Source organism: Somniosus microcephalus, chromosome 8 (assembly GCF_052327205.1).
Source record: "Somniosus microcephalus isolate GS21.2 chromosome 8, FLI_Smic_1.0, whole genome shotgun sequence".
NCBI classification, from domain to species: domain Eukaryota; kingdom Metazoa; phylum Chordata; class Chondrichthyes; order Squaliformes; family Somniosidae; genus Somniosus; species Somniosus microcephalus.
In genome coordinates this window covers 35,811,531-35,837,501 of record NC_140994.1, presented here as the reverse complement: position 1 = coordinate 35,837,501, position 25,971 = coordinate 35,811,531, and the positions used below count along the sequence as shown (strand labels likewise).

The 25,971-nt window shown below is 43.3% G+C and overlaps 1 protein-coding gene across 4 annotated transcripts in view; it reads right to left on the bottom strand.

Annotated features, from left to right (window-relative positions):
• Positions 1–221: 221 nt before the first annotated feature.
• Positions 222–25,971, bottom strand: part of inpp5f (inositol polyphosphate-5-phosphatase F) — a 287,343-nt gene continuing 261,593 nt past the window's right edge. For all 4 annotated transcript variants that reach the window (XM_085994542.1, XM_085994541.1, XM_085994540.1 and 1 more), the window contains 6 exons: positions 22,921–23,119; positions 20,616–20,687; positions 20,374–20,447; positions 13,292–13,420; positions 12,479–12,566; positions 222–2,539 (listed from right to left, as the gene is read on the bottom strand). In XM_085994542.1, the coding sequence (XP_085850668.1) occupies positions 1,372–2,539; positions 12,479–12,566; positions 13,292–13,420; positions 20,374–20,447; positions 20,616–20,687; positions 22,921–23,119 (1,730 nt within the window). In that variant the 3' untranslated portion in view covers positions 222–1,371. The remainder of the gene's footprint in view (positions 2,540–12,478; positions 12,567–13,291; positions 13,421–20,373; positions 20,448–20,615; positions 20,688–22,920; positions 23,120–25,971) is intronic.

Here is a 25,971-nt window from a genome sequence, read left to right as displayed (position 1 = left end):
GAACGCTGATTTTAATAATCTAGTCTTTCATATGAAGTGAGAGGAAACCTTGCAATAATCTCCACCTCAAACTCTCAGCGCCACATATCCTGTGGTGATTTTTTACTGCATTGCTGCTACTCAGCAGCCCCAAAGGGTACTTTTAATTTTAATTACCTTAGCACCAGTCTCTTAACCGTTGAAAAGTGACAATTGCTGTATAAACAAATGAAAATAGGATGTTTTAGCTTTAACTTTTTTATTAAAATAATGTACATCCCTCATGTCAAAATACACTGGAGTATATCTACTTTTGAAGCATATGTGGATTTTTTTTAAACACTCCAAAGAAACCACACTACTGTGACAAAACATGAATAAATAAGCACATTAAAACATTTAAAAGTTATAATACCAGGAGTTTATTACAGGAATGGACAATTTCATTTGCTTAGAAATTCTCTGCAACATAGAGGCTGATATCAGACCACAGTTAAGACACTCAGGAACCTGCTTTCGATGTCACGTTTACAGTCTAGTTACAGTACATTTATGAAAAACACAGGCACTGGCTATAGGATCATACTAATGCTACATCAGATTTAAGTCAAGCTTGCTCTCAGGCCCCTTCACTTATTGTATTTCAGCTACAGGTAATTTTCATTAGGGCCTTGTCTCTTTGGTAATGAGACATGATGAGGGGAAAAATACTCCTTTTCTTGGTAATTTACAGACTGATAGAATACTTTAATAGTGAAATAATAATCACAAGAGATGAGATTCAAGTCCCTTCAACTAGACTTGAGCTGCGTGGTGTTCTATAAAACCTTAGAAGCAATGAAAATGAATTTAAAAACCGTTTAAAGGAGTGCTTTGTTCAGTTTGAATCGCAACTTCCATTGGAGGCAGTTTCCCTGTATGGCAGAGAAGACAAACTAGGCCAAAATACAACTCACTATCCCACAGACTAATACAATTCAGTGCAACACAAACTAAGTGTGAACTCTTAAGTTGTGTGGCATGACGTGTGCTTAAGTTACATAATAGTTTACAACTCCCCTCTAGTTATACAGTAGATAAAACCATCTGGAACAGGACAGGTTTGAGCCCATTACAATTAACTGGGATTACAATGCCCCTAGCCTAATATGTACTACCACAATCAATATTGCACATTGGCCTGTTCAGTAGTTAGTGCTCCAGTAGCTTAATGAAAAAATCTAGGTTTACCCAGATTGGTGTATAACAATAACCATCAGAAAACCTAAAATCCCATGTTATTTGTTAAAGGCTGCATACAAAACTGCAGATATATTTCAAAGGGCCTCCGGTCTTGGGTCATAACTTAGAGTATTCCACTGAGTCAAGGTTAGACAGATTGGAGCCCAGTGTCTAAATTTGGATTATCCTAGTCTGGCACTGTGTAAACATATCTTTCAGCTGGGGATGTTGACCTTCATTTGCACTATCGGGGGTGCGTTGGACTTTTCCCACAGCAAAGTTCACCCCCTGGATCAGTCCTGCCTGGGTTATGCTTGCCACCTGGACCATAGAGCTTCGGATCTTAGCAAATGGCGAAACAGCCCTGCTGCCTGCGTCATCTGCTGGGGAAGCAGTTGCTTGTAAACCAGCCTCCTCTTCAGGTGGATTGGATGTACAGGCTGGACTGTTACCAGCTGATGCAGCAGGATATGGTGGTTCCACTGAAAGAAAAGGTAGATTCGAGGTTGCTGAGGATACGTCCAGCTTGGAGGGTCTTGATAAATGCGGCTCTATTACCTCTGGTTCAGTTTTAGACTCATCGCCCAAGATGCTGTTGCGTTGTTCTTGTTGCTGCTGATGGAAAGCAAGGTCTGCAACCGGAACTTCTGGAGTTTTGTGCTGTGCATCTTCTACAAACTGGTGACAATAAACATCAATGGGAGTGTTGAAATCAACCAGCACACCCTCATCGGCACTTGGTGCTTTATCAGAAGGCTGGACATCAATCTTGACTTTACTCAGTTGTTCAGGATCACGCGGAGCTATGTGAATTTCTGAAGGATTACTCGGAATACTAAAATCTGAGCTGCTAATAGATTGTGATCGACTCCCTAACCGTGACCGAGGACCTGTGGCAACAATACCACAGCTGGGCAGAACATAGTCACACTGCCCTACATCTTCAGAGTCTGTTAGCTGGCAATCATCTGATTTGGAATTGGAGAGGAACTCATCAGATTCATAAGAGTCCGTGTCTGAAGAGATCTCAATGTCCGAATCGGTATCATCTTTAGAGGCCACTACTGGAGAATCGGAGCTCCCCAAGCTGCTGTCCGACTTCCACAAATTCACCCGCAGGTTTGGTCTCAAGAAATTGACCTTCATCTCTGGTTTTGAGAAGTTGCCAAGCTTGCGAAGATTTCCAATGGTCACATTGGATTTGGTTTGTTTGACTTTCTGATTAAGGGAGGAAAACTTGTTTATAAGAAAGTTCTTGCCTTGGGCTAGGCTTGTACTGCTTGAAGCCTGACTCTTGGATTGGATACCAAGGATGTCTTCATGAGGTTTACTGTGTTTCCTGCAAAAACAGCATAGAATTCAGTCATTTACTTTGACGGTTGAGAAGTTTTTATTCAGAAATATTATGAAATGTTTATTATTCTAACCCAAGCGAAACCCAGCAAACCAAAAAGTTGGCTAAACGCTTTTACAGCACTCGTGTCCAACCTTCTGCAACAGTGGATTGATCTGTTTACCACAACTTGAGTGGACTGTATATAATTCAACTGCTTTCAAGTTAGGGATAATTGTAATGAAACACCATGTCCAACTTGTAATCCAGTTTGTGTTTCTTGGATCCCTTCAACAATGACATTTTAACCAAGCAAGATTGTTTTAAAAAATGTTTTTCTGAGGCATTAGTAATGTAGAAACACATTTCTCACTGACAATACAGAGTGATTGGCATCAACCCAACCATTGAAAAGGAGACATTGCCAAATGCAGAGCACTAAATGTCACTACTGCCACAACACTTTCTACATTGGAATGCAGAATCATGTGGCAATTGATCTCAACTCCCTACCTTCTGTCAAAACATATAACTGATGGATTCGAGATAGACGAGAAACAATGGCCTAAAAAGGTTTCAACTGGATGGAAAAGCAGCCCTGTTGGAAGCAGGGAGCACTTGTCAACCAGGTACACTCCCACTGGGAAAGACAGCCACTTGTCTGTCTGCTATAGGCTTGATGTGTAGAGGACCTGTTCCTACTGGTGAGTTTGCCCCAGAGGTGAACACATTCCTTTAACAGCCCTCACCTCACTCATGTGGCTCTGTGCTGGGAGTGTGAGGGATCAGTCAGATGTGATGCAGACAATTTTTTTTTTTGAGTGAAGATGCAGGGTGAGCTGAATGAAATTGGCTCATGAGCTGGACACCTCAGTTTTAAAAGACACTAAATTGTGGATAACATTTAATGTGTAAAATTGTACAGTTATCCCTGTTGTACAGTGATTATGGGTGGCAATGGGGCAAAGGAGTTGAATATGAGTATTCATGGAAAGTGTCCAGGCAGCAGCAGCAACAAAAACAGCTCTTTATAAAAAAAAATCATGAGAAAGACTACATTTGACAAGTGCAATTCTGTGCAACCTACTTCAAAATAAAACAAATATGTTGGAGCGATTTCAGAAGAGCAAGTGTGGAAAACTCAAATACGACAATTATGAGGATAGACTGTTAGAGTGAGGCTTACATCATTAGAGGAAAGGGTGCAAGCATTTTAAACAGATAAAAGTAGCTGATCTAGATTAGCAATTACCTGTCGTTGCAGAACTAGAAAACTAGACCTAAAAAATTAATAAACCGAGTGTGATTACAGTTTATAAAATGAAGCCTCCTCTGCTCCCAAAATAGTAGCATTAACTACTTCTGGTGGTAATCGAGCTATGAGAGAGATTTAAAAAAAAAAAAGGCACTATGGCACATAATTGCTACCATTCTTTTGGGATTAAACCATTCAGGGTTGAGCAAGATAATTATGTTAGATTGTTATCCTACAGTTTCAGCTCCACTGTCTTTGTGGGCAGAGAGAAGTTTATTTTATCAGCTCCCAGACCATAAAGTCCATTATTGTGTGTTGGAAGGAGCAAGCTCAGTGGCCTAAATCTATGTTTCTACAGGGTACTGAATTTGGATGATCAGCTATGATCTCATTAAATGGCAGAGCAGGCTCGAGGGGCCGAATGGCCGCCTCCTGCTCCTCTCTTCTAAATGGCAACTTCTTGTTCATTCAATCTAAAAAAAATAAAAAAAATACATTTCTGAAATTTGACTTTTAAAACTCTAGTTACTATTAATAACCACCATCATATACAAAATATTGCTGCCAGATGCTACATTTCTTTCATGGTCAAAAGTCCATTTTAGTGAACCTGAAAAGCATCTGCTGCACAGTTCCGCCCAGTATGCTTATAACATCGCTGCATCACTCCTACAAACACTTCAGAAATTTTTGGTTTTGGCAAATGTGAAACTCCGACAGCTGATTTCTTTCATCGTTGTCAGGTTAGAAAACGGTCGAGAAATGTGGTGGATAAACGCCTGTTTGCAGGCATCATCAAAATCACCTTCCAAGCAAAAAGCCTCTCGAAATACATTTTAACTAAAAAAAAGTTAAAAATCTTTAACATTTTACTATCAATATTAAGAAGAGTCACTCCCTGGGCAAACAATGCACCAGTTTAATGTCTTTGGATTACATGCATCTCGGGGGTGTACAAAAGGTAGGCCCAGAAAATGATTCAAAATAAATCGAGAGAGCAGGAAAAGGGAGTACAGGTCCAAATTAAAGACTGCTACAAGGAAGCTCTTCAGACACAATGATCAATACATGGAATAGACTTTCAAGTAAAGCTATCAAGGTGAAAACACCAGGATTAATGAACAGTTGGATGTGGGGAGGGGGGAAAACAGCAGGGTCCTTCTAGATAGGTGCACTAAAAAAAGAGGCCAAATGGCTTTGTGTGTCCATATTTACCTTGCAGATTACCATAAATATGGACAAAATCCAGGAGAGAAATCGGTAACCTTTTGGTCTGTAAGTGTCTGCTGAGGAAGCAGACTTGGAAGGTTTTCTATTTAAAGACTCCAACAGAAGGAGAGAAAATGCTTCAGCAGAGATATTACACAAATCTCAGCTCTCTCCTGGATACTAGACAAAAATTACAAGCTGAAGAGCATAAGCGACAGCATCACATGACGAGTAGCAGACAGCAACTGCCATTCTACATCTTCCTCAGTCCCACTGTACATATCAAGTCATTATTTATTTCAAAACCATTAACTGTATAATTAAAATACTTACACCAATGCTTCAGGTCACAAAAATCCTCTCTGGTGTGAAAGCAGTTATATAAAGTCAAAATGTGGGCCTGAAAATCACGGAGAAAGCAGCAACCTGCATTTATATAGCGCCCTTAATATAGTGAAATATCTGGAAGGAGGAGAGCATGCCAGGGGATCTGAGAGACGCCGTAATTGTGACCATCTTCAAGAAAGTTGACAAGTCCGATTGCAGTAATTACAGAGGAGTTTCCCTGCTGTCTGCCACAGGGAAAGTCATCACAAGAATCCTCCTCAATCGCCTTCTCCCAGTGGCCGAAGAGCTCTTCCCAGAGTCGCAATGCGGATTCCGCCCACTAAGGGGCGCAATGGATATGATCTTCACCGCGCTTCAACTACAAGAGAAATGCAGGGAACAGCACCAACCGCTGTACATGGCCTTCTTTGATCTCACAAAGGCCTTCGACACTGTCAACCGTGAGGGATTATGGAGTGTCCTCCTCAAATTCGGCTGCCCTCACGATGATATGCAAGCCATGATCCTCACCAACGGTTCCACCACAGACCCAATTCACGTACGGACCGGGGTCAAGCAAGGCTGTGTCATCGCACCAACGCTCTTCTCGATCTTCCTTGTTGCAATGCTTCATCTCGCCCTCAGTAAGCTCCCCGCTGGAGTGGAGCTAATTTACAGAACAAACAGGAAACTGTCCAACCTCCGTCGCCTCCAGTCCAGATCAAGGTCGTCCCATCCTCTGTTGTCGAATTACAGTATGCAGATGACGCTTGCGTCTGCGCTCACTCGGAGGTCGAACTCCAAATCATCGTCAGCACCTTCACTGAAGCGTACGAGAGCATGGGTCTTACAGTAAACATTCGTAAGACAAAGGTCCTCTACCAACCTGCCCCCGCCACACAGTACTGCCCCGATTATCAAAATCCACGACAAGGCCTTGGACAACGTGGACCACTTTCTATACCTCGGGAGCTTACTGTCAACAAGGGCAGACATCGATGATGAAGTCCAACACCGCCTTCAATGTGCCAGTGCAGCCTTCTGTCGCCTGAGGAAGAGAGTGTTTGAAGACCAGGACCTCAAACATGGCACCAAGCTCATGGTCTAGAGCAGCAGTGATACCCACCCTGCTGTATGCCTCAGAGACATGGACCATGTACAGCAGGCACCTCAAAGCACTGGAGAGGTACCACCAACGCTGCCTCCGCAAGATCCTGCAAATCCATTGGCAGGATAAGCGCACCGACGTCAGTGTTCTCGCTCAGGCCAACATCCCCAGCATCGAAGCTTTGACCACGCTCGATAAGATCCGATGGATGGGTCACGTCATCCGCATGCCCGATACGAGACTCCCAAAACAAGCGCTCTCCTCGGAGCTCCTCGGCAAGAGCGCACCAGGTGGGCAGAGGAAGGACACCCTCAAAGCCTCTTTCAAAAAGTGCAACATCCCCACCAACACCTGGGAATCCCTGGCCCAAGACCACACAAAGTGGAGGAGAAGCATCCAGGAAGGCGCCGAACACCTCGAGTCTCTTCGCCGGGAGCAAGCGGAAGCCAAGTGCAAACAGCAGAAGGAGTGAACATCAACCCAAGCACCCCACCCACCTGCCTCTTCAACCAGAGGCTGTGGGTCCCGCATTGGACTCATCAGTCACCTGCGAACTCATTTTTAATGTGGAAGCAAGTCATCCTCAGTTCCGAGGGACTGCCTGAGAAGACGATGAAGAAGAGTGAAACGTCCCAAGGTGCTTCACAGGAGCATTAGCAAACAAATTTGACTCCAAGCCACACAAGGAGATATTAGGAGAAATAACCAAAAGCTTGGTCAGAGGTAGGTTTTAAAGGAGTGTCTTAAAGAGAGGTTGAGAGGCAGAGAGGTTTAGGACCCAGGCAGCTGAAAGCACAGCCACCAATGGTGGAGCGATTAAAATCGGGGATGTGCAAGAGGCCAGAATTGGAGGAGCGCAGAGATCTCGGCGGGTGATACCAGGGAAGGATTTGTAAACAAAGATGAGAATTTTAAACTTGAAACATTTTTAGAACCTGGGTGCCATTATTTAAATTGCATATTGTGTACTTGGAACATTTATAACTTTTCTTTTAAAGGTTTGGTCCATTGAAGAGAACAAGAAGTTATTGCAGGGAATGGTTTTTACCTTTAAAACAAGCATTAGCTACTTTTAAACATCTCTCCAATTTCCTTTGGTTAATTCATCAAAATTCCCTTAGTGCTGCACTGAAGCATCAGCCTAGATTACGTGCTCAAATCCTGAACCCATGACCTTCTGAGAGAGGAGGGTGCTACCTCGGAGCCAGCCAGAAAATGATGAGACGAGTATTCTTAACTCAGTTGTGAATAAAGATCCGAGTCGAGATTTTGCAAGGCCCTGTTGAAGTCACGGAACCTCGGAAGCAGCAAGCGCAGGTCAGACAGACAATCAGGCAAGCAAGCCCGCTCAAGCAATTCGCAGACCACTTCTTTAGCCAACAGGCAACTGAGTGCAAATAATGAGGCCATGCTACTGGCTGGCACAGCCTCATTTTAATATTGAAATCCAATTGGATGAGGCCCTGCCTACAGTGCGAGCCTTACCCATAAAAACAGAATACAGGGCTGTCCTGGAACCCTGCCTGCTGAAGCAGCTTCCTTAAAAAGGGAGCAAGTAGGCTTTTGAAGAAGTTTCTTTTCTGGTTTTGTACCTTTTGCAGCATTTCATAGAAACATAGAAGATAGTAGCAGGAGTAGGCCATTCGGCCCCTCGAGCCTGCTCTGCCATTCAATGAGATCATGGCTGATCCTCCAAACTCAGTATCCTGTCCCTGCCTTCTCCCCATATCCCTTGATCCCTTTAGCCTTAAGAAATATATCTAACTTCTTCTTGAATATATTTAATGAATTGGCCTCAACTGCCTTCTGTGGTAGAGAATTCCACAGGTTCACCACTCTCTGGGTGAAGAAATTCCTCCTCATCTCAGTCCTAAATGGCTTACCCCTTATCCTTAGACTGTGACCCCTGGTTCTGGACTCCCCCGCCATCAGGAACAGCCTTCCTGCATCTAGTCTGTCTAGTCCTGTTAGAATTTTATAAGTTTCAATGAGATCCCCTCTCATTCTTCTAAACTCCAGCGAGTATAAGCCCAATCGACCCAATCTGTCCTCATACGTCATTCCTGCCATCCCAGGTATCAGTCTGGTGAATCTTCGCTGCACTCCTTCCATGGCAAGAACATCCTTCCTCAGATAAGGTGACCAAAACAGCACACAATACTCAAGGTGCGGTCTCACCAAGGCCCTGTACAACTGTAGCAAGACATCCTTGTTCCTGTACTCGAAACCTCTCGCTACAAAGGCCAACATACCATTTGCCTTCTTACCCGCCTGCTGCACCTGCACGCTTACCTTCAGCGACTGGTGCACAAGGACACCCAGGTCTCGTTGCACTTTCCCTTCTCCCAATCGATTGCCGTTCAGATAATAATCTGCCTTCCTGTTTTTGCCACCAAAGTGGATAACCTCGCATTTATCCACATTATTTTGCTCCAACATTCATTGGTTTAGCCAGGCAGTCCATATTTGCACTGGGGTTGGAGGGCGTTTCTCCCACCTATCTCAATTCTGGGCTGCTGCTGGTTCTGGTGCTGAGGTGGTGCAGTAGATACTCCCTTGGATTTGCAAATGCACTGTATAATTGGTGTTTTGACCACACAAGTCACCAACCAGTCGGTGACTTGTGTTTATACAACCTCCGTGCAATACTGGCCGTGTCAAGAGGACACCCGTCTATGTCACCTCTCCTTAACGGGGACACGTGCCAGAGCTGTGCCACCTGCTGTACCATGACCTGCAGGCAACATCTGGATCAGGACCACTCACTCTGTAGAAGTGAAGAACACTACACCGTGGAGCCTTCACACGACTGAATCTTTAGACGTCACTCCAGGGGACATCTGTCGCACATTGGGAAGTCTGCAGTGCGCACACGCATCAAACAAACATCAACCGCTGTGGTTACAAGGGACGTCGCCTTCCGTCACCTTTCCTGTGGAAAGGAGACAACAGCTGGGTAGAACACACAGCTTTCACCAGGCAGCAGAGTTCCCTCCAATGCATGGCACTGCATGTGGTACCTATGTGGGCATCAGGTTATATCAACCCAACAGCCTTCATGAAAAGACTGTAGATAAAGAGAATATGGTGGATGTATATATGAATTTTCAAAAAAGTGTAAGAGACTTATGAAAATTAAGGCACATGGCATGAAAGAGAATGCAGACATATGGAGAGAGATGGCCAGAGAGCAAAAAGTAGGGGTAAAATGGATGTTTTTTCAGATTTGAGAGTGTGACGGAACCAATTTTCTTTTTACCATTTCTGTAAATAATTTTGATAAGAGGAATAATATTGAAATTTTCTGGAGATACCAAATTAGGAAGCATGTCAAGCTGTGAGAAGGAATGCAGGAGACTAGAGACAGGTTAGCAGAATGGGGTGATAAGAGTTCAGTGGCGAGAACTGTAAAGTGTCATGTTTTACATAAGAAATGGGAGCAGGAATAGGCCACTTGGCCCCTTGAGCCTGCTCTGCCATTCAATAAGATCATGGCTGATCTTGGGCTCAGCCACTTCCCTGCCCACTCCCCATAACCCTTCACTCCCTTATCTTGCAAATATCTGTCCATCTCCGCCTTAAATGTATTTAATGACCCAGCCTCCACGGCTCTCTGGGGCAGAGAATTCCACAGATTTACAACCCTCAGAAGAAATTCCTTCTCATCTCAGTTCTAAAAGGGCGACCCTTTATTCTGAAACTATGCCCCCGAGTTCCAGATTTCCCCACGAGGGGAAACATCCTCTCTGTATCTAACTTGTCGCGCCCCCTCAGTATCTTATGTGTTTCAATAAGATCACCTCTCATTCTTCTAAATTCCAATGAGTATAGGCCCAACCTGCTCAACCTTTCCTCATAAGTCAACTGCCTCATCTCAGGAATCAACCGAGTGAATCGTCTCTGAACTGCCTCCAATGCAAGTACATCCTTCCTTAAATAAGGAGACCAAAACTGTACGCAGTACTCAAGGTGTGGTCTCACCAATACCCTGTAGAGTTGTACCAGGACTTCCCTGCTTTTATACTCCAACCCCCTTGCAATAAAGGCCAACATTCCATTTGCCTTTTTGATTACTTGCTAACTGTGTGTTTCATGCACAAGGACTCCCCCAGGTCCCTCTGAGCTGTAGCATTTTGTAATCTCTCACCATTTAAATAATAATTTGCTTTTTTTATTTTTCCTGCCAAAGTGGATAACCTTGCACTTTCCCACATTATACTCCATCTGCCAAATGTTTGCCCACTCACTTAGCCTATCTATATCCCTTTGCAGATTCATCGAGTCCTCTGCACAACTTGCTTTCCCACCCATCTTTGTATCTTGGCTACATTACACTTGGTCCCTTCATCCAAGTCATTAATGTAGATTGTAAATAGTTGAGGAAGAAGAAGTGTGAAAGGAAGTGTGCCTGACATGGTCGGATGCTCAGAGTGGTGGAAGGTGCAAAAGGTGAGCATGCAAGATTTAAAAAAAATTCATAAAAAGCAAAATGGGATTCTGAGCTTTATACATAAAGCAAGGAAGTAATGTGGGCCACATTTGCAGTATTGCATATAGTTCAGGGCACCACCCCACCATAGGAAATATATTGTGCCATAGAAAAGGAACAGCAAATATTCACTATAATGGTATCAGAAATTATCGTAATGGCCCTTTACATTGGAAGAGTGAAGGTTGAGGGGGTATAAAAAAGTGTTTCAAAATTATGAGAAGTTTTGAGTGGGTAAATAGCAAAAAAGAGTGCTTCCACAGATTGGAAAATCACTAACAAGGGGGCATAGACTCAGGATTATCACAATAACATTTTCCTCACTACAGAGGATTATTGAACATATAACGGCCCGGAATTTGCAGCCAGCAGTGAAGCAAAGGCGTTTGCCGCTGGCCCCGAAGCAAGCTTCGCACAAAGACCTCGCGATCTCTGTGGTGAGAAGTTCAGCTTTTCCAACGTTTAGTTGAAATCAGTGCAAGTTAATGGGGAATCCCTAGTGCGAGCTGCTGTGACGTCAACAAGCTGCCTAAACAGCCAATCACAATGCAGAATTCTCATAGACCCGAGAACCAGGATGTGAATAAGCTCCTTTCATTGTAACATTTTAAAAATGTTAGAGCAAAACAAAGGTTGGGGCGCTCATATGGGGAAAAAAGTAAACCTGAAATATAGATGAACAAACTTTAAAATAATTTTCTTTTAAAGTTTCTTAAATACTTTAATTTTTATTAAAATGGATAAATTTGACACTGCATGAAATTACAATTCGTTTTTCAGGGCCATAACCTTTGTTAAGCAGTCAATACGCTGTTAAAACCCCAGCTACACCTAAACCAAAAGGGTCTAACTTTTAATGGGGTATTTAACAGCGAAATTACCGCAGAATAGCTGAAATTTGCGTCAGTTTCCCTGATTACAGGCTTTTTTTGGGGGGGGGGGGGGGGGGGGGGAAGAGCCACAGTGCAGCCTGTGTCGGAGCAGTGAATGACTGACCACAGCTTCAGGATTTCCATGGCGGAATCCGCATGCGTTACATCTTGAAGTTCCAGTCAGTTTCAAAGAGGTAATAACAGCGAACTTAGCTCATTCGCTGTTACTACCCACCGCAAATTCCAGCCCAATATTTTTACCACAAGTGGCTATTGAGATGACGACAATAACACTGTTTAAAAGAGAATTGGTTAAGTACTAAGAGGAAGAATATAAAAGGATACAGGGAAAGGACTGGGAAATGGGATTAGAGTGGAGCTTCAGTTGAAGTGCTAGCACTGGTACAGGCACAATGAGCCAAATGCACTTTATTTTGTATGATAGATTTCCAAGACTGAAACTATTCTTTCGCTTTCCAAGTTCACAAACTTCCTTTCATTAAAAAAAGACCATTTTTTATGGGTGCCAATTATGAAAGCAGAATTAGAAACCAGTACAGTAATAGAGGGTTGAGAACATGGAAGCGTTTCGAATTAGTCCATTTTCCTGCTCTGTTTCTACTTTCTGCCCATTTACACAGGCAATATGAACAAGGTAATAAAAGCTATCTCAATTCCAACTCACCTCTCCAATTTCTTCTCCACAATTGACACATCTATTCCGAGGCCCTGCTTTGTAAGTTGAAGCATCTCTGCAATGCACTGAAGGGTGTCTGTAAACCAATTAAAAAGACTGTCAGTATTGCTTGCTCGAAGATCTTACAATATCAGAGATTTTTTCTGCTCGTCAGGTCGTGGTTCCACAGCCTACGAGTGCGAGTGTGTGCGCGTGCGATTGAGTGAGTGTGCGCGCGTGCGAAAAAAAATTAATTCCTACTCTTAATTGCTAACCAAAGCCCCTGTACTAAAGTGCACAAGATGATTTTGAGTGAAGACAGGCTTAGCTTTGATGCCCCTTACCCCATAATCAAAGCTTAAGCTACTCAAGTCCACCGCCTATTGGCTTGGTAAAGGTTGCCTGACCACTGCCTCATGATGCTAGGCATGGCTGACCAAACAGAAGGAAGTTTTTTTTTATATAAAATATCTTGCAGAAGGGATAAAGAATGTTTTAATTGTAATTAGAACAGCTGTTTTAATATTAAGCAATTGCTAATTTAGGCTCACTGAAAAATAATGACATGTCCAGTGAACATCAGGTGAAAAACTGATTTGATATCTGGTTTTAGATAAAAATGTCACAAGTGTATTGTAACTTTCAAGGATCATTTACAGGATGGTGTATAATTAGGGATCATGAACAAAGAACATTTTGGATTTGTTTCCAATCAGAGAGGACACCTCACATGCATAGCAGCACTAGAGCTATGAATTGACTAAATCAGACATTACGTCAAGCTTTTGTGATGGCAGAAGCAGCTTTAGCGAAGAACCTTACCTTTTCCTTCCTCCTCGGGGTTTCGAGTCACAGCCCTCAGTGTGTGAAAGTATCCGCTCGTTCCATTGTGCTTGTAATGTAGCCTCATGCAAGTAAACTTGGGCTTCCCAAAGAAAGTTGGTTCTGGACCTTTTTTTAAAAATATATATATAAAACATTATAATACTTACTTTCGTCACTACCGGTTACAAAGAAGTATTTACAAGATCATTAAATCTTGGATATAATACATTCCACTGTCTTTATAGCAGTTTTTCAGACCAAACATTTTGCAAATGTTATAATTACAGGAAACGAGTCACTCTCGTGTGGTGTTGCACACAGTAAGTCCGAGAACATGGTCTCTCTCTTATCGATCTGTTGTCTTCGTGTTGCTGCATCGCTTTCTCGCCTATTTTGCTTCTAACTTTTTTCTCTTCCTTCCATTTCTCTTCCCGTCACTCTTTCTGCTTCCCTGTCCTCTCCTGCTTCTATTTATGTCTTTTACTTCCTTTCCTTCCAGGTGGGAGTTGGTAGATGGGATTTCATGGTATGACAGGGAAAGGAGCATCTAATGATCTGGAGTGAGGGGGTTGTGGGGGAAATGCGGCCCTCGGTGGCTCTCTTCCCATTCTATAAACTTAATTTCCTCCACCCCTTTGCTCCCATCATGTCCCCTACACCTTCATTGCCACACGACCTCCTCTCTACCCCATCACTACCCTAACTCTTCCCCTTTGAACTGCCTGCTCAACCCCCATTCACCTTTACTCCACAGCAATGTTCCCTTTAAGCTACGCGGCCGCGCAGCGCTCCAGGGAACCCGCGCAGCCGGCTTTTCAATGCAAAAACCGCACCTGCGCGGTATTGTGAATGGGCCGTGCAGCCCCTTAAAGGGACCGCGCAGCACCAAAAAACAATTACAGGGAACGTTGCTCCAGTCCTTCATAACCCTCCATCCATCCATCCCCCACCCATTTCCACCACTCAATGGGGGTAACCAAGAGGCCCCCTAACATTGCATCCCTCCATTTATTTCCCTCAAAGAAGCTTTGTTCGCTTTCAGAAGTCAGCAGTTTTATTTTTTTTTTAATTTATGAACTAATACTCTTCCGTCTCCTCACACTCTGTCTAAAATGTGTTAGTAATTACAATAGGTGTCGCACAGCTATAGACAAACGGCTAATTTAACAAAATACAGATGAGATAATTAGGTGGCTTCAAAATGTAGCTGTTCTTTTTTGAAAGTTGAACTATTGGCATAAAAAACACTCTCCTTTCTGACCCCAGTCTCTAGCTCACTCTCACCTTAATGCAGTTTGAACTATAGAGAATACGAAACAAAAGCTACATGTGTACCCCCAATACACTTGTCAATTTTCCTCACTATCTCACACATGCATAAACACACAGCCATTTTTTAAAAAGCCACTCAATATAAATTTTACCAGCATTTGACATTTGTCCTCTAGCTTTTCCTTGAAATAATTGGAAAAAACTGAGCAAAAGTTGCTAGATACTGAAGAAAAAATATTCCATCAATGACTGAAGCGTTTCATAAGAACATAAGAACATAAGAAATAGGAGCAGGAGTAGGCCAATCGGCCCCTCGAGCCTGCTCCACCATTCAATAAGATCATGGCTGATCTGATCCTAACCTCAAATCTTCTATCACTCTGCATCCACCCGAACCCATGTGATCTCCCGGGAGAGGCGAAAAACCAGATAAAGACCCAATGGCCAATTTGGGAGAAAAAAATCTGGGAAATTCCTCTCCGACCCATCTAGGCGATCGAAATTCTTCCAGGAGATCACTCTGTCCCTATATTTTCTACAGTACTTACCTTCTGTAAAGGCGATCTCCACCCCAGCCAGGAACAGGAATAAAACCATCTCCTGAAATCTAACAGAATTAGAACACAGTAGGAGCAGAACAAGGCTACACGGCCCCTGGGCCCGCTCCACTACCCACAGGGCCATGACCATTCCGAACCCAGACTCATGTCCAATTTCCTGCCCGCTCCCCGTAACCCTTTATTCCCTTTACTTCTAGGAAACTATCTATTTCTGTTTTAAATTTATTTAATGATGTAGCTTCCACAGCTTTCTGGGGCAGCAAATTCCACAAACCTACCACCCTCTGAGTGAAGAAGTTTCTCCTCATCTCAGTTTTGAATGAGCAGCCCCTTATTTTAAGATTATGCCCCCTAGTTCTAGTTTCACCCATCATTGGGAACATCCTCACCGCATCCACCCGATCAAGCCCCTTCACAATCTTATATGTTTCAATAAGATCGCCTCTCATTCTTCTGAACTCCAATGAGTAGAGTCCCAATCTACTCAACCTCTCCTCATATGACCACCCCCTCATCCCCGGGATTAACCGAGTGAACCTTCTTTGTACTGACTCGAGAGCAAGTATGTCTTTTCTTAAGTATGGACACCAAAACTGTATGCAGTATTCCAGGTGCGGCCTCACCAATACCTTGTACAACTGCAGCAATACCTCCCTGTTTTTATATTCCAACCCCCTAGCAATAAAAGCCAACATTCCATTGGCCTTCTTGATCACTTGCTGCACCTGCATACTAACTTTTTGAGTTTCGTGCACCAGGACCCCCAGATCCCTTTGTACTACAGTACTTTCCAGTTTCTTGCCATTAAGATAATAACTTGCTCTATGATTTTTCCTGCCAAAGTGCATAACTTCACACTTTCCAGTATTGTATTCCATCTGCCAAATCTCTGCCCACTTACTTAGCCTGTCTATGTCCCTTTGCAGGTTTTTTATGTCCTCCTCACTCACTACTTTCCGTCCCATCTTTGTGTCATCTGCAAACTTTGATATGTTACACTCGGTCCCCTCCTCCAAATCGTTAATATAGATTGTAAAGAGTTGGGGACCCAGCACTGACCCCTGCGGAACACCACTAGTTACTGGTTGCCAATCTGAGAACGAACCATTTATCCCAACTCTCTGCTTTCTGTTAGAGAGCCAATCCTCCACCCATGCCAGAATATTACCCCCAATCCCGTGATTTTTTATCTTGAGCAATAATCTTTTGTGTGGCACCTTGTCAAATGCCTTTTGGAAGTCTAAATACACTACGTCCACTGGTTCCCCTTTATCCACCCTGTATGTTACTTCCTCAAAAAACTCAAGCAAATTTGTTAAACATGACTTCCCCTTCATGAAACCATGCTGAGTTTGCCCTATTAAATTGTGTTTATCCAAATGTCCCGTTACTGTCTCCTTAATAATGGACTCTAACATTTTACCAACCACAGATGTTAGGCTAACAGGTCTATAGTTTCCAGCCTTCTGCCTACTACCCTTTTTAAATAATGGTGTTACATTAGCAGTTTTCCAATCTGCCGGGACCTTTGCTGAGTCCAGTGAGTTTTGGAAAATTATTACCAATGCATCCACAATCCCTACCGTTACTTCCCTCAAGACCCTGGGATGCAAGCCATCAGGTCCAGGGGATTTATCCGCCTTGAGTCCCATTATTTTACCAAGTACCACTTCCTTAGTGATTTTAATTGTATTTAGTTCCTCCCCCCCTAGAGCCCCCTGTTTGTCCAGTGTTGGGATATTCTTAGTGTCCTCTACTGTAAAGACTGATACAAAATAATTGTTCAGTGTTTTTGCCATCTCCATGTTTCCCACCATTAATTTCCCGGTCTCATCCTCTAAGGGACCAACATTTACTTTAGCCACCCTTTTTCTTTTTATATAACTATAGAAACTTTTACTGTCTGTTTTTATATTTTTTGCTAATTTACTTTCATAATCTATCTTCCCTTTCTTACTCAATCTTTTTGTTATTTTTTGCTGTCTTTTAAAGACTTCCCAATCTTCCATCCTCCCACTAGATTTGGCTACCTTATATGCCCTTGTTTTTAGTCGGATACTATCCTTAATTACTTTACTTAGCCACGGATGGCTATCTTTTCTTTTACACCCTTTTTTCCTCAGTGGAATATATATTTTTTGGAAGTTGTAAAATAACTCCTTAAATGTACACCACTGGTCATGTACCGTCTTACCCTTTAATCTATTTTCCCAGTCCACTCTCATTAATTCCGCTCTCATACCTTCATAGTCTCCTTTATTCAAGCTCAGCACGCTTGTTTGAGATCCAACCTTCTCACCCTCTAATTGAATATGGAACTCAACCATGTTATGGTCACTCATTCCAAGGGGATCCTTTACTAGGACATTTTTAATTAATCCTGTCTCATTACACAGGACCAAATCTAAGGTTGCTTGCCCCCTGGTCGGTTCAGTTACATACTGCTCAAGAAACCCATCCCTAATACACTCAATGAACTCTTCCTCAAGGCTGCTCTGCCCAATTTGATTTGTCCAGTTAATATGATAATTAAAATCCCCCATAATTATAGCTGTTCCCTTATTACAAGCCTCAACTATTTCCTGATTAATACTCCGTCCAACAGAGTTGCAACTGTTCGGAGGCCTATAGACTACACCCACTAGTGTTTTTTTCCCCTTATTATTCCTTACCTCCACCCAAACTGTTTCACTATCGTGCTCCTTTGACCCAATATCATTTCTCTGTATTATAGTGATTCCTTCCTTTATTAACATAGCCACCCCACCTCCTCTCCCTTCCTGCCTGTCCTTCCTGATTGTTAAATAACCTACATTACAACAGTGACTACACCTCAAAAGTACTTCATTGGCTGTAAATCACTTTGGGACGTGAAAGGTGCTATATAAATGCAAGTCTTTGTCTTTTTGAATGGTGCTAATGCATCCTGGGAAATTAGGTACACTGCACCTGCTCAGATTGCACAATCAAAATTTGGCTCTCAGAATAAAGTTTGGGCAAAAGTCCAGGCTTTTGGGAGGCCGAGCCCTTCAAGTAAACACTTTAATGAAGGCATTAAAAAGCTCAAAAGACAAATCAGTGGATAAATTAATACAATAGCAAAATACTGCGGGATGCTGGAAACCTGAAACAACAACAGAAAATGCTGGAAGCACTCAGCAGGCCAGGCAGCATCCGTGGAGAGAGAAACAGAGTTAACGTTTCAGGTCTGGGACCCTTCGTCTGACGAACGGTCACAGACCTGAAACACTAACTCTGTTTCTCTCTCCACGGATGCTGCCTGGCCTGCTGAGTGCTTCCAGCATTTTCTGTTGTTATTTTAGTAGATAAATTAAATCAGGTTATGACTTGAGGAAGAGAAAGATACAAGCACCCTGCAGGTCACCTACTGAAAAAGCAGGAGTTATATGACTAGAGTGCAGCCTACATGTTTTCCCCTATAGATGAAGGAAACAGCGGTGTTACTGAGACACGATGCTGCACAAGTCTACTTGCTCAGTGTGCCTTCAAGGGGGAGCTGGGTTGGTTCTTGACTGGAGAAGAGATCACATCAGAAGGTAAGTGTCTTTGTAGACAACACTTGGTCCGTGTGATCTCCTGGACTGGATTCAATCGCCTGAGGGGGTTGGAAAGGAATTTTCCAGAGTATATTTTCCATTATTGGCCTTGGGTTTTTGCCTCTCCAAGAAGATTACATTGCTGCGGGGAGAGGGGAAGAGGGTGGTGAAAGAGAGAGCAAGGCCTAGAAATTGGGTTGGGGCGCCAAAGTGGCGCAAAAGTCGCAGGATTTAGCGCAGCGATCGGAGTAATACCAATCGCCAGAAATTCAGCTTCAGTGCCCCTCGAGGGACACGGGGCGAGGCTTGAGGCGCTCTGCGTCCCTCTTAGGGCGCTGAAACTGATTATCGCAGCGCAACGCAACACACTGCGGTACTGCAGGCCTTCCTCCCACTGTTAAGGGGGATGTGCCTGCAACAGCACGATCCCCGCTCGCGAGTGCCGGCAAATAGGAGAAGTGCCGGGCTCTCGGGCAATGCCGCCGGGGGGGGGGGGGGGGGGGGTGGGCCCGTTAGGAGGCCGGGGACGGAGGTGCTGGCAGGCGGCCGCCGAAAAAGCGGCCGCCCCGCACCTCCACCTTAGCTTGCGCCGCTGCCGGCACAGTAAGGCCCCGTGAACCGGGCGCGGGTAGCGAACGGCTACCAAATATCGCGAACGGGGCACTGCGCACACCGATGACGTCATCGGTGGCAGCACAGCGCAACAGGCTAATGCCACCATTGGCGCCCCTCCTGAATATCGCAGGAGGCGCAGCCAGTGGCGCTACAGCCACTGCCTGCCTCTTTAGGCACTAACAGGTGGCGCTACTCACCCAATTTCTCCCCCTAAGTGTTTAGTCATGATCCTCCAGCCATCATGGTGTCAGGCAACTTTTCCTGTCGGTCATTTTCAATATCAGATATTATTTGACCAATTAAAACATTTGGTAAATAGTAATTACGGCCAAACTTTTTTTCCACTTAACTAATGTGGAAAGCAGGAAATTGCTCACAGTACCTGCATTATATCCTGTTTGGCAGTGGAAACAGGAACCAGTGCTGCACCCAGGCTAATTGGGCGTCTAAAGATCAACCTTCATGGATTAACTCATCTCCATGGAATGCTGAATTTACCCCTTATTCAGGGCTCTTGGCCAAAATCAGAAAGCAAGGACATTCAATCCCAAAGTTAAAACTAGTAGTAGATTATACAACTGTTCATCAGAGCCAGTACGCCACAACAGAATTCGGGATTTCAGTTTCTCAAATGAACACAGACAATTTGAGAGAGAAAAGTAACTTGTCTTGCACGGTTTCTGTTGAAAATATCAAACATTTATATTAAATGAAACTCATTGTAAGGTGAAATAGTGACAGAGAGCCTCACATCAGTAATACTGAAAACCACAACACAAGTATGAAATTTAAAAAAAGAGCCCAGGTAGAAGAGGCATTTTTACACCCTGCTTATATATATTTTTTTGAATATACGAAAACAGGAGCACACACAGGAATGTATTGCAACAAACATGTAGGGATCAATCTACAAGCGTCCCAGCAAGGAGCAGCAGGCAGATTAATGCTGGAGTGCGGAGCTGCTCGAAGTCGGATGGGAATTCAAGCTGCAGCACTGGCAAAATGACAAATACTGTTCACTCATCACAATAGATGACAGAATGAGAATCAGACAGCAGCAGCAAAGCCAACCCACCGATTTCAATCTTCTCCAAATCCTCCAAGTTCAGTCTTTGATACTGGTTCACTTTATCAACTTCATCATCGTAGCTGCCAATGAAGAGAGACAGAAAGTGTCAGATTTGAAGGCAGCTAAATACACAAGTGAACAATCGCTCGTTGCTTGCTTAGCAACCATCAGTTATGGATTTTATTAGTCTGGTTGTGAAACAATCTTTGGCAACACTCGAGTTTTAAACAAGCTGGCCATTTACTTACTAGGCCACATAGTAGGCACAGTTGGAGAGAAGGAGCAGGACGTCAACATCTCTGTGGGTGGCATCAATAAGACTGTAAAAGAATTAATTTCAAGAATATAAATTATTTCCTATGGGAATAGTCTTTTCCTATCACATAGAAACTGTACTTAAAGCTTCAACTAGAAAATGCATACTTTGGAAAAATAGCCGGTCCCAATGGGAATATTCAAAATTGAAATTTGTATTTACTGGCAAATAAAATTCTAGAAATAAATCAACTCTTCACTTATTTTAAAATACATATATTCTAATATTGGAAATATCACCCTCAATCAGAAGGGCAGAGATATCGCACCATGGAACCCTCCCCAACTCATCCCACCAGACAGTGCTACAGCAGAGCACAGAAGGGACTCTTCCTGCACACCATTCTCTTCAACTTAAGACACCAGCCCAGAGTGTGAACCCCTACTTCCTCAAGTGTCAGTCGAGAACGAGCGGTGAACACAGGTCTCAAGGTTGCGAGATCTCTGCTTCCGGGCTGCAGATACAGCACCAGTCTCGCCCTCTCAAATCCATTTCATTCGACTTCAACCACATTTAAAGCCAAAAACAACAAAACTGCTTTGGTACCTTGGCACAAGTTCTTAATAAAAAATAACCACTGTACAATTTGGGAAACAAAGTAATAAGTTCTTTTATACAGGTTGTTGAACATTTAATTTCTTAAGTAAACACGATCTTCATCTATTAGTTTCAATTCAAGCAAAATCTATTTTGGCAGATGGCCCAGTAGCTCCAGCAGGAGAGTGCCAGGCTGCCCTAGTCAGGGGACTCCGAATCAAAGCGCAGCCTCATTGGATAGTGAAACTCAGCGATAGGTCATCGGTGCATAACTAGGTAAGACTCATCCACACACATTCTGGGTGAGTTAGTACAAGGCTTCCATGGAGATGCCCACAGCATGGCAGGAAGCCGGCTGTAACCAGAAGTTCAGAGTGGAAATAGAACAGGTATCTGAGGAATTACATTTGTGTTGTCACTGCTATTTTGTTAAAGCAAAAAACCTGAACATTTTCTTCCACCGAGTTAATAAATAATAATTGAAGGAGAAGTTACATCAAGTTACCTCTACACTTCCGTTTACAGCTATGTTCAAGAAAGATCAATTTGTTTGAAAATTATGGTATGGTGACAATACCCAATTCCCAACTGCATCTGTCCTTATTTATTTGGAAGGAATACTGTACAATTGGCACTAGAAATCAGTTATGTCGTTGTTAAAACTATGAACAGCCCCAATACAGAAATAAAATTCAATTCTGTAATATACTACCAAGTCAATTGTTGTGACTGGGATTTGCTCTCTGACTTTCTCCCACTCCTCCTACAGCTTGAAACTTCTCCATTCTCCTTACACCAAGTGTTATACAACGTGGTCTCAAACCCACTGTCATAAATCCAGCAGCACAGCACAATGGCATAACCAGCTGTGCCATCGAGGGAGAAACGGCCTCTGAACACAGGCACCATTCTATGGCGAATCAATCCAACATAATGGTAGTGGCGCAAAAGTATTTCATTTCGTGGTTCAGTGCACAATTACATGCGGAATAAAGGACGTTTTTAAGCTGCGGGTACCATAAATCTCTTTGCAATGTTAACCCTCAAATATACCAGAGAAAAAAATTGCTATCCACTGTTCAACATAGTTGAGGTGAATTTTTATTTTCACCGAGATGCAATATCACCCTGAAAGATTATAAAACAGCACCATCAGTTCCCAGGAGAATGGAGAGCCTTTTGCCAGAACCCAGAGTAAGGAAACACACAAGGTTACAGAACATCACAATCAATTCAAATGTTTCTTTTCCTAGAATATACAGGCCCGTCAAGCCTGGATTATTTTTTAAAAAAAAACACATTTAGAAGTTTAAAGTCTCAGTTCTTTTCCAAAATTCAACTCTTCATTTCAATAAATTTGCAATGTATTTTACAACTATATTTGGTGAATGTTGTGGGTAACAGCCAGATTTTCTCTTTTCAGGGCACGGTCGCTCAGCCTGAGGCATGTAGTGCTACCAACTGACAACTGCCAGTAAACAGAGTTAAAGGCCATTTCAAAACTTTATTAAAAATTCAGCCTTCAAATAACCAGCTCAACCATCAATTTTCCTGTGCCACGTACACTGTAAACAGTTTTATATTGTGCTGCAGCCATTTTCTACATCTAATCAAGAGTGACAGGTTGAGATTCATCAATACTTAATTTCAGAGAGTGAAATGAAAATTCTCCATGATGGATGCATTTTGTGATTACAGACCTTGGATCACAATCTATCACAGCCCAGCCCCCGTGGAACTTCTCATCGCTGGGCAACAGCAGTTTCATGTAATTCTGCAAGAGGAGGCTAATCTGTTCCTGCTGGCTCTTCTGGTTCTGCTTCTGCAAGGCTTCGTGCTCTTTCTCCTTGCTGAAGATGGAGTAGAGATCTTCAGTCACCGGGATGCCCTGCATCGGATCTAATTAAAGAGAAGCATTACTGTACAACAGCAAGTACATTTTAACACAGTGCAGACAGTGAGATGAGCTATATACAAAAAAAAACAGACGATCATATAACCACCAGGATAGAAGATCAATATTCATTTGACAACAATTAGTAATGTCCAAGACAGATGCTAAATACTTGGTTTCATTGTCAGGCATAATGGGAATCAGTCTCCGTGGGTTAAGTGACTACAAAACCCCTGAATAAGGCTTTGAGGAGGATGAGACTCTGACTGAAAGCCAGGTTATATGCTCACTAACCCTAAAGTTATTTCAGGAGAGTGAAGGGAACTTATTACAATATCCATTTAATATTTAAACCTCTGCACATTTCTGCCAACTTTGCCAGTTATAAATTCCTATGTCCAGATTTATAATGGAAACTGCCTATGTAAGCTGGTCAGGCTGGAGTCACACCCTGGCCCCTCTGGAGGTTCTGAAGCACCAGCACTGCCTGGAGGCTGTCATTGCAGTGTGACTAGTTTACATAAGTAGATTCCATTAAAAATGTGGACACCAGAATGTGTGCAATGGAAATACAAAAAGAACAGAATATTTGACTTTAAAATGGAGACTGAATTGCATATGCTCATGCTGGTCCAAATATCCCTCAGCCTCTACCAATGTTCCCCCTAATTTTATATTTTGGGTACACGGTCCCTTTAACACGCGCGGCCCATTCACAGTTTCACGCATGCGCGAAATTTAACATGAAAAAATGCCAGTCCCAGGCTGTGCGGGACTGGCAGAGAGCTGGGTGGAGAGGAAACGTTGCCTCAAGACTACACCGGATCTCGACTCCCAGTGTGTAATGCCACAGCAGATTGAACATCATTAGATATTGGGCCAGAAATTCACGGCCAAAGGCGTGAGTGCGCTCGGGGTACTCACGCATCTGGCCGTTGGAAATGCCGGCGTTCAGCATGAACAGCGCATGCGGAGAACGCCGGCATTTCCAGACCTCGAGCGCGTGCGACTGCACAGGCAGCGCTTGCGCAGTGAACTTCGTAGATTTCATTCATGAAATCCGTGAGGGTAAGTCCTCAGAAGTTACACTTGAAAAAAGCAAGTGTAAAGTGGTTCATTGGCTGCGGAGGAAGAAACATTTTATCGTGGAGCTTCTGAAATGCAATATTTTTGTTTGGGAAAGGGAGGGAAGTTATTTTAAGTAAGTTTTAAAGTTAAAATTTTTTTTTTTTTTTTTTTTTTTTAAAAAAGGGTTTTCAGAACGGTAGGTAGAAGGAGCAATTGTGGCTGTGTGAATGGAATGTGAGAATGAGTTATGTATGTCCACATATATTCCTTTATGTATATGTATGTATGTTTTATATTCCTTTACTAATGTGTATGAATGTATGTTTTTAATTATGATTTTCAAATAAGTTACTTTCTCTGAAAGTCATAATTAAATAATACATTCATACACATAAGTAAAGGAATATATACATAACACGCAAAGGAATATATACAGACATACATACTTTCAGAAGCTCCACGATAAGAAATATCTTCCTCCGCAGCCTCTGGAGCAACTGTACCCATGCTTTTTTCATGTGTAAGTTGTAAGGACTTGACCTCACTGAAAGCATTAATGAAAGCGGCGAATTATACTGCGCACGCGCTGCTTGTGCAGTCGCACGCGTTCTGCCTCTGAACCCCTTCGTTCAGAGGACAGGAAATGCCGGTTTTCCCCAAAAGCACTGTGCATGCTGAAAACCGGCATTTCATCCGGCCAGATGCGTAAGTACCCCGACCGTACTCGCGCAGTTGGAAGGGAATTACTGGGCCAACATTTTACATGTCAATAAAATGAAAAATTTAACAATTGCACGACTTGCCCCCTCGCATCTGCGACTGAGGGTCCAAGGAGGTGCATTGCGCAAGAGGTCATCATCGTACGTATCCTCACACTGTTCCCTTTGGGGAACTGTATGAAGTGGTGGAAGGATTTATGGCCGTGATTAACGCTCATTCCGTGACCGTGACCATCTTTGAACCAGCCATTAGGGTGGTTAGTCCTATGGCGGGAGGGTTTTACGGGCTCCCACAACCCATCTGAGGGGGGGGGGGTGTCACCAACACCCACGGACGCAAGTATCCCGCTGGATGTCCACCCAGAATTTAAAGTTGGAACTCCGACTCCACTTGCCGGGACTGTCTGGAGTGGGGTTCAAAACCCTACTCCTTCTGGCCCAGCGGCGGGGATGCTTACTGCTACGCAAAAGGCCCACTCCGCACAAAAGGTGACACCCATAAGTTTCCTGCGCCTTTTCCCTCCCCGTGACTGGAGCCCTATGCTGCCATTTCACGTTGCTAATCGGATTGGGCCTTTGTCATAGCGGTAGGATCCGCGCCGCTGGGCCAGATCAGGGTAGGGTTTCGAACCCCGCTCCAGACAGTCCCGGCAAGTGGAGTCGGAGCTCCGGCTCTAAATTCTGGGTTGACATCCAGTGGGATATTTGCGTCCGTGGGTGTGGGTGGCCCCCCCTCCTTGTATAGCTTGTGGGAGCCCGTAAAACCCTCCCGCCATAGAACTAACCGTCTTAATGCCTGGTTCAAAGATGGTTACGGTCACGGAATGAGCATTAATCACGGCCATAAATCCTTCCACCACTTCATACAGTTCCCCAAAGGGAACAGTGTGAAGACACGTATGACGACGACATTGCTAAATAAATAAATGGAATTTAAAAAATTCTTTTAGGGCTTTTAAAAGTCTTTAAATTGCTTTAATTCTCTTTAAAACTACTTCAGATTACTCAAAATAATGTAAACATTTTAAAAAGTTTATAAAAGTTACCAAAATCTTCAGAAAACTTCCAAA